Source organism: Pogona vitticeps, chromosome ZW-PAR, assembly GCF_051106095.1.
Source record: "Pogona vitticeps strain Pit_001003342236 chromosome ZW-PAR, PviZW2.1, whole genome shotgun sequence".
Taxonomy (NCBI): Eukaryota; Metazoa; Chordata; class Lepidosauria; order Squamata; family Agamidae; genus Pogona; species Pogona vitticeps.
The window spans coordinates 2556648-2566048 of record NC_135800.1 but is presented as its reverse complement, the minus strand read 5'-3'; the positions used below and the strand labels follow the sequence as shown (position 1 = coordinate 2566048).

At 48.3% G+C, this 9401-nt stretch overlaps 1 protein-coding gene across 2 annotated transcripts in view; it reads right to left on the bottom strand.

The window, feature by feature from the left end:
* Positions 1 to 3841: 3841 nt before the first annotated feature.
* NTNG2 (netrin G2) overlaps positions 3842 to 9401 on the bottom strand; it is a 79039-nt gene continuing 73479 nt past the window's right edge. The window contains exons 10-14 of one of the 2 annotated variants that reach the window (XM_072985051.2): positions 8095 to 8151; positions 7699 to 7773; positions 6169 to 6336; positions 5190 to 5327; positions 3842 to 4198 (exon numbers count right to left, since the gene is read on the bottom strand). In XM_072985051.2, coding sequence (XP_072841152.2) covers positions 3975 to 4198; positions 5190 to 5327; positions 6169 to 6336; positions 7699 to 7773; positions 8095 to 8151 — 662 coding nt within the window. In that variant the 3' untranslated portion in view covers positions 3842 to 3974. The remainder of the gene's footprint in view (positions 4199 to 5189; positions 5328 to 6168; positions 6337 to 7698; positions 7774 to 8094; positions 8152 to 9401) is intronic. The other variant, XM_078382761.1, reaches the window with a different exon arrangement.

The window sequence follows — 9401 nt, the reverse complement described above, 5'->3', positions numbered from 1 at the left end:
CCCCCCAAATACACTTTTTGAAAGCAGTTTCCTTCCTCTTTGCGGGCAAAGAGTGTCTCATTTCCTCGTCTTCCCCACCCCTACCCCCCGGAGCAGCGGCCGCAAAACCAAAGAGCGAGGTTGGCTCTCAGATCCGCGGTCGCCCTGCGCCTCTCTGCGTGCCATCCTCGGGCCAGCCCGGTCTCCCCCCGAAAGGCTTTCCGGCTGCAGTCGAGCTTCCGGGGAATCTGCCTGGTGGATCTTGATCCGAGGAGATGGCGATATTTGTCTTCTTTTCACCAGAAGGAAAAAGAACGGCTGTACCACCCATGAGTATGTGGGGAAAATTCCTGTTTGCTGCTACTGTATAATAAGCTCAGTGTAAATAAATGGAAGCGCGTTTGCATTTTTAAAGGAAAAATAAGCAAAACAAATTCAAGCTGTTGTGACCGTATTTTTTCTTCTTTGCAATTCTGGAGGTGAGTGGCAGGGTGGAAAGATCTCAGGCACTGTGCTTCCTACATTTCACATAAGCCTTTCCCTCTTTCGTGTCAAGCTTGTGAAGGAGATTTCTTGGTTGTGTAGCTCTTGTGTGATCAGCTATGTATGAGAGAGGGAGGGAGGGAGGGAGCTACCATCACTGTCACTTAACGTGGTTTGAAGAGTCTCGCCCTCATTATGCTTCGTAACGAGAAGGTTATTTTTCAGGAATATGGGAAGCTGCTCTCTACTTTTCAGCAGTTCCAGTAGGTGTTTATTCATTGTGTAAGTTACATTTATATCTTCCTTTCCTTCCTGCGAGCTCACAGAGGATTTGAACATGGGTTTCAAACCTCGGCCCCTACTCAGTACAGAGCACATATCGCTTGAGCATTCCCTGAATCCTTAGGGTGCTTTCTGTAGCAGACACAGAAAGATAAAGAACGTAGGAGAGTCTGAATCTTAAATTGCATCCATTATATGGTAGATAATTTTCTTCTTTAATGTCGTATTATGGTAGGCCAACCAAGAGGCCGTGGAAGTGGTTTCAAGGCTGTGAGATCGTGAAATCTCATGGAAGATGTTGCAAAAAGCAGGCTGAGGGAAGAGGAGGAAATTGCTTTGATTGTGAAGCCACAAGTGGAGAAAGGCTTTTGCAAACATTCAAACGAGGCTCATTCAGGCGATCAGATGGTTTTAGATTTTACCTGAAATAACCCTGAGGTGTTGGGAGCGCAAGAAAAGCAGAAAGGGTTGTCACTTCCGTCACCCACTTTTTTTTTTTTTTTTTGGACACAAAATCCAACTATTAACTCTGAATCATCTTGATCCTGGGTGGAATTTACTACTACTTTATTAGTGGAAAACTGGAAAGAGCCAGGCAGGGCTGGGTGTAATTTTAGATGATAGATTTTGTGGTCTTTTTAAGAAGTTGCCTACCTATACCTAACAACCGGAGGGAGCGAACTCTCAGAGAATAAAGTCTGAGCCGCATTACAAAATTGTACGTTGTCTCGTAGAGGATCTAAAACCATCAGATCCTTTCCTCTGAATTTCTTGGTGTTCCTCCTTTCCCTAAGAGGACGCTGTGTGGGCAGTCGTTTTGGGAATAACTCTTGATTACAAGTAACAAGTTACTTGTAATCAGTTCCTTTCCCCAGTAACCAAAGGATATATTACCTGTGACTAAGGAGATCGTTTTGTTCCTTTTTGAAGCATAACTCGCTTTTCTAGTGATTTTTCCCCTCCGGCGCAGCGTGCTACCTCTGCAGCTGCTGTCGCCGGGGTGTTTCCAAGGCGCTGGAGCCACGCCAGGAGTTGGCCGGCGAGCGATTCACTTACTGGCTTGAATTATTCATGTGGCAGTGACTCAGCTCTTAAGATACAGCTGAACATGTGAACCGTCGTGTCTTAAGACAACCTGCAGGTTCTGCGGGGGGGAAAAAAACTTCTGAAACGGATCCCTTGACATCCACCTTACCTGGCGCAGCCGCCCAGCCTCCGTTTCCGAGCTGGCGCCCTTTCTCCAGGCCCTGCCTTCTCCCAGAGATGGGGTGGCTTTCCTTCCCTTGGCAGATGGGAGCATTTTCTGTCTACAGGCTGCACAGTTCTGGAATCCCATAACAGCGAAGCCTCCATAGCGACACTTGAGGTACGTCTTTCGGAGTTCTTCCAACAAACACTTTCCCTCAAGAAACAACGGATCTTTTATTTTTTCTTAGTCCCCTTCTTTGCCATCTCCTCATCTCAAACATGCCACAAGTCATCCAAGCTAGTCCCATTTTGCAATTTCTGGTTAGGACAGGCTAACCGAAGTTATTTAAAGAGTAAATTGTTTTCTATTAGTTACCTCGCTTGATTTCTCCGTCATCTCTTTATCGGTTAGTAGCAAAGCTTCCTAACTCCGAACTTGTGACAACTCAGTCATCTGTCTGTTGACCATTACGCAGATTATAGCAAACACTATTTTAATAGTGTATGTTCTACATAGCATGGTCTCTGCCTCCCCCAAGTGGCCAGTTCTGATAACTTCACCTTTAGAAATAGATATTTCTAGGATTTTTCTTTTAATATTTTCAGACCGTGGATAAGTGAATCAGTGGATACTGATCCCACAGATAAGGGAGCCCCGCTGTATTTCCAAGGTGCAATAAAAGAGTTGGGCGCTAGAGGGAACCTTTTTGTTTGTCGGGCAATTTTAACGCCTTAGAAACCCACAACAGAACAAATGACTAGTGTGTCCAGACCAATAACATGAATGGTGTGCGGACTATCCAGAAATATTGAATAATGCAACACATTCCTTTTAAAATGTTAACTTCTGGGAGACCTCTCGTAGCCGCCTGTATAAAAATAAATAGCTGGGAAACAAATGCAGGTATTGGCCAATGTGAAACGAAACTCACTGCTCCAAAGAAACCGGTATCAATCACCCACAAATGCTCAGCTTCTCTTTTTGATTCTTTGGTACGAGAGAGTATAGTGAAGTTATTCTGGTTTTCTTTTCTTTTTAAAGCCAAAGGAGATCCGCTGAGCACACAACGGCGAGGAGGGAGGTGATTAAAAGGAGGCTAGGAGGAGCAATTAATAAGTTGCTTTACTGTGGTGGGATTATTATTACACCATAATGCTTATGGTAAAATATCTAGAGGCTGCAGTGTTTCGTTTTAGTTTTATCTTCTCTTTTTTTTAGAGCATTTGTAATCCAAACAAAAATAATTCTCTACCAAAAAAAAAAAAAGTATTTGAACCGTAAACTATACGGCAAAGCCTGGATAACACGTTACACTTTGGCGCGGTACGAAGCAGCCTTGTTTAGTCCTGGTCTCGAGTGCGAGGAAAGGAAAGGAAACGAGAGACTCACAACCAAAGAATAAAAACTGGAAAAAAAGTACAAAAAACCTTAATAAATTCAGCAACTTGATTTGTAGGCAACGGTATAACTTGAGGCCCCGGGCGGGAGCCCGCCGACGCTGCGAGAGCGGCTAGAGTCTCCCAGGGCTGCCCCAAACCCGCCCCGGCTTCTGTAGCTGCCAGTCTTGGTTAGGAGTGCTGTTTTCCCTAGGAGGAAAAAAAAGTGTCTTAAGTAGAATAGCTGAGCAACTAAATGCCAGAGCATCTGTGGCATGTTTTTTGTGGGTTTTTTGGCAGAATCCCTGTGGATTGTGGATGGGCCCCTGGAAACGGCAGGCGTCGTCAGCGATGCAAGTTCTTTCCGCACGTACACACAAGCTGTGGCAAGTTGCTCCTCGCTCTCCCCCCCCCGTCCCAACGGGTGCTTCGGATCATCTAGTTTCTCCTGCTTTTGCTTATGTGCAGTTTGTCCAGCTGGGGTCCAAACAGGGTGGAGGAGACGGAAAGACAGTCCCTTAAACCTTTCTGCTCTTCCTGTAAGCGAGATCAAAGAAAAGCGCCTGGGGGGTGTGAGCTCACCCACTCCCGTCCCTTCGCCTCTTCTCTCGCCCTCGATTCTGCTTCTTGCCGTGTTTGGGCTAAGCTCTTCCTTCTGCGGGGCTTCAGAGGTTCAGCAAAAACCGGATCTGTAGCCCCAGGGTGCTCACCAGGAAGGCCACCGGGCTGAGGCACAGGTCAGAGGCCGCGTCGCACTCCTGGGTCTCCCCTTGACATTTCGACTGCTCGCAGAGGACCCCCTTGAAGCCGGGCGGGCAGAGGCAGCGCTGGTTCTCGTAGCAGGTGCCTCCGTTCTGGCAAATCAAAAGCTCGTCATCGCAGACGTTGGCTGGAGAGAAGGAAAGGGGGAATAATGGAGGGAAGCCGGTCAGAGGGCAATCTCGACTTGATCTTAATAGAAGTCGCAGTCATTTTAATTTACTTATTAACATATCTTTATCCGGCCTTATCAGGGCATCCGAGGGCAGGGTACCATCCATAAAATTACTTTAAGATAATGGGAAAGTCTCCACGGACGCTACAAAATGCCTTAAAATGACACGACAGCCATTTCATCGTCTCAAAAAACCCCTGGCAAGCTCAAAAGATTGGAAGCCAAGCCCTGACCTGACCTGGGTCACGGATGCTCAGCTGAACAAGCAGATTTTTAACTTGGTGTCGAAGCAAAGGCAAGGTCAGAGCTAATTAGGTCTCCAAAGGGAAGGCTTTCCACAACTGGGGAGTACATCTGAGGGAGGCCTCTCCTCGCTCTCCTCACTGGGTACCACTCCCAATGGGTGAGGCAGAAAATCTCCCCAAGTAGACCTGAAGGACCAGGGCATGGGGAGAGAGGAACACCCTCCAATGGATAGGTCCCATGGCTTCAAAAGGGAGATCATTAGTACTTTGAATGCTGTATCTTGGCCATTAGTGGGATTCCTCTAAACAGGTGTCACAGTGCCAAGAACAGCGGCCCAGGACTCCATTTTCTATCTTCATTTGGAGATGCTGATGATGGACCTCTGGGCCTTTTACAGCCACACCGGAAGTCTTGCCATTCAGCTGCATCTGCTGGTCTCTCTGATGGTCAAGAGGGATGGTGGTGAACCCTGTCGGGGTTTTATTCAGAACTTGACAGGAGCTGTCCCAGGTGCTGAATCTAATTGGGGTTATGACTCAGCGCCTTGGATGGCTCTTGTAATTAAGGCCTGGGGGTGGATTCAGCAGTCAACGAATACCTCCGCCCCAGCTGCCACCACGCACTGAGGTTCCTCACACTCAAGCGAGCCAGCTTTGCTCCTCTCCATCTTACCCGCTTTCAGAGGAATCATCATACTCACGGGAGCAACCCTGCCTCCAGTAGTAGCCGGACAAACACTCGTCGCATTTCGGCCCGGTGACCCCGCCTTCTTTGCACTCGCAGTAGCCGGTGTCGTTGCAGCGGTTGGCCACGGAGCCGATTCGGTTGCAGTTACAGTCTTCACCCCGTCCGCAGACAAACAAAAAGAAAACACAAGACAGGTCAGTCCAAACCAGAGCTTAGGATTCTTCTGGAGTGTTGGTGCCTCCGTGTTCAAAGCAGTCCCTCATGCGTGAGAAACAACCAACCGATTGGCCCAAGATTTAGAGCCTTCCCCAGAAAGGTTTGGATCAAAAAAGGGTAAACTGTGTTCTGGTCTATTTTGGTTCCACAGAGCAAGATCCCACTACGCTTGTGTTCCATGACAAACTGAACAAAATGTCTTCCCCACCCTGAGCGATAAAAATGTTTCAAATATTCCAGGTCTTTTGTGGACAGCCTTAAAGAGGTGGGGAATTGATCACATGGATTCCTTGCTGAGATGCAAGGGAAGACAGGCAAGCGCTGCTCTTTCAAGGGCTCAGTCAGAAGCTGATGGTTCAGTGCTTTGACCCAAAGCGCTGCAGCGAACAGCCCAGAGCTGGGCTCCCTTTATGGATCGGAGCCCCAGCATCTTTCTTGGATCAACAGGCTTTCCCCTTTGAGGGAGTGCTGCGTAGAACTCTCCTGGTGGAGAGGCTGCAGTCACGGATTCCCTTTCTGCAGCCGCCCGCCACGATGCCTCCCCGAAAACACATTGTCAGGGACTCAAGTGAGAGAATGGGGTCAACCTAGAGTAGCATCTCCCCACCCACCCAGTAAGTAGATCAGAAGCAGATCTTGCGGAAATTATCTTAGTGGTCGTAGGATGCATATAAACAGCTCTTCGTTGACATTTTACGGCCATTCGTAAGCATGCCCGAGACCGCCGTCGTACGGCCCACAGTCCCACCCACGGCCTCGGCAGCTTCCCGACTCACCTATACATACATTCTCGTCGTCCAGTTCTGCGGAGCTGTTGCGGTAGTAGCCCAGCCGGCAGTGCTGGCAGTGCTGCCCCCTCGTGTTGTGCTTGCAGCTGATGCAAGTCACCAGGTTCAGGAAGTCAATGAAGCTGCAACGGTTGGAGTGGCCGTAGCATTCGCAGTCTGCGGGAGAAGGAAGAGAAGTGGAGGGAAGAGGGAGGCATCGCTGTTGATTGCCTGTCTGGCACTGACACCGCACGAGACCACACTAGGATTCCATGGTGTTAGAAGGAGTTGTGTGGCGCAAAAACAACCAGAACCCACCAGGTGGCATGCTTCCAAGTCATGCGAGCTCCACCCAGAAGACAACTGGTTGAACAGGCTAAGCTTCTGTTACTATTTTGTGGTTTCCTCAAGAGTCACAATGGGGAGTCCCTCTTTTTCTCGTAAGGTATATTTCATACTGGCGCCCTCCTGTAGGCTAGCCGGACGCACTCTCAACTACAGTGATGCCGTGGAAAACGGGGACTGATTTTCATGCAGATGATTAATCCGTTCCAAGGTTTAATCAGAACGTTACCAGCACTCTCCAAGGTGCTGAACCTATTTGTAGGCCAGCTGCATGTTTGGGGCAGGGAAAAAAGTTGTATGTCTATTTTTGTGCCCCAAAAAAGCGCATGGCAGCCGTCCCAAAGACAAGCATGGAACACCATAACATTTTGTTGCAGGTGCTGGTTGGTAATATTTCTTGCATGCTTAGCTGTCTAGTAAGCATATATTGGAAAGATGGGATAAGGGGCTTAGTTATTTCTAGGGACTGAACTGTGAACTCTAAAATGAACTCCCAATTCTTCCTTGCTTGACTGCATCACTTTCGGGGATGGCACATGGACAGAAGAGGGCCGTTTTTATAGCTACAATCCCTTTTCTCAGGTGGACTTAAGACAGCAGAGTCTTCAAATAAAAAATTGGGCCACTTAGTATTGCAGTTCTTCTAGGAAGCCAAGGAATAACTTTGAGCAGTTCCTCGCAAGTCATGTTACAATCTCCCCTCTTGCAGCCTCACTGTAGAGTCTGTACCTCGTGTGTTTCGCGAACCCTCCAGCGGGCAGACTGGGTGAAAGGGCTGGGGGTCAGCAGGCTCCCTTCTCAGAGTGGAGCAAGAATGGCAAACACCATGCAGGATTCTTGACATGCAACCGAAGCGTGCAAGGTAAAGCGTTCGCTTTGATCTGCTCTTCGAACTTTGTCAGGGTCGGAATGAAAGAAGCAGAAGGGAGAAACCGCACCAGCACGAAGGAAGCGTGGGCATGCAACACAGATGATGGAATAGCCCCCCCCAGGAGATCTATGGGGTCAACTTTCCCCTCTCTACAGATGCACGAGATGGACATGTGTCATCTACTTCATGTATTAGGGCTCTTACTTCCAGAACACTCTGCTGACTTCAGCCTCGTGTGCTTCCTACTGATTTGAAATTTCACAGGCTCCCTGTTCTGCAGTTTGCATGGCTACCCTTTTCTTACACCCTCTTCCTCCTCTTACCTTTAAACGTTTCAATAGGTGCCAACGGAACGGAGCCAGATTTGAGCCGGATGAGTTTGGAGACCTTGGGAGAAGCTTGGGAAGATTAAAAGACACTGCATTTCCCTGGTTCCCATTTCACACACAACAAGCGATGCCTCGTAAACTACAGGAAAGCATCTTGAAACAAACGGCAACAGAAACATCACCAACAAAGCAAACCATATCCATTGCCATCTAAAGAAGACTATGATGGCCAAAGCCTAAAATTAAGGGGCGGGTTGCACAGGACATTTTCCTATCCAGTTTGCTGGGTCTACTCTAGATTCACCACTAGGAGCAGAAATTAGCAGACAAAGAGCATGCTAAGACAGCGGCACGAACCCCCTTAGCAAATACGAACCGCATAGAAATTACCTGGTTTCTTCCCATGCTTTTTGCCAGAGCCACGAGCCGGTTTACTCTCCGGAGGAGCTGAACGTGAGACACAAAGTGAGCCAACAAAGGACACAAATGCCGACATCGGTGGGGTGGGGAGGGGGACAACCCATCTCCTTGCTGGCTAAGAGATTCAGTGGGCAAGTACTAGCCACTGTCCCGCTTCAGGGGTTAAAAACAAATGTGGACTGCGGGCCCTGTTCGGTGAGCAAGGGAGGACAGAGAAGAAATGGCCCAATCCATTCTGGCAACGCCACTGTCCTCATTTGCCTCCAATCACTATATCCAAATGCAGAGCCTGAGAATACACTTTCCAATTACAGTACTGCAGAAAACACGCTGGAGAGTGCTTGAATGCCAGCGAGGCCTGGAGGATGTCAACCAAGGTGTCTCCAGGGCAGGCAAGCGACGGCCATGGACAAACAGTCTTGCTTCCCAGAGCACAGAGGAGTGCCAAAGCGGAACGGCATTCCGAGTCCTCTGCGTTCCATTGAAATAAAAGGGGTGAGCCATGTGGCCATCACAAAACACAAATGCAAGAACAGGCGATACCTTTATAAGCCACTAATTTTAAAAAAAACCATACACTGTGCGAGCTGAGCTTTCACGAGCAAATCCCGCTTCTTCCAAGCAGGTAGCAGAAGTCCAAATATTTGCGGCCAATTATTCTTAGAGGTAAAGGTTTTGACAAGATGACTTTTCGCCGGGTCCCTTTGTGTTAAACGAGGCAGGAAGTTGCTTACATGCCAGTTCTCAAAACAAAGGGGCACAGGCATTTTTATTAGGGACCAATAAAGGTATTGCCCATTCTTGCGTTGAGTTCCCAGCATGGATCGCCTCTTCCCGTTAGGAACCATTTCAAAGCCTGAATGCCAACCCTGAGTCCAATGGGTTCAGGCAAACACCAAGACCAGACGCGAATGGAAACACACTTTGCCCAAGATGGCGGCTTTCGCCCTCTCCCCACCTCACAAGGATTTGCAATGTGGGCCTCCAGAAGTTTGGCTTAATGGTGGGATGATGAGACAGGACCTTGCGTGAGAAAGTACGGCAATCCTTCTACAACTTAGGTGGTCACAGGCAGTGGCCAGCATCTGCCAAAAGAGAGACTCATCCACTCTACCCTCATTCTCAAAACCTGGCAAACCCTAGAAGAGGCATTTTAAAAAATACTTTTTTAAAAAATTGGGGGAGTTCAGAGAAGGAACAACAAGTTAATGGGGTCACATTTTGCCCGCCTCTTGTCTAAGGCATCCTTAATTCTCCCCTAGACTTTTGCGCGCAGA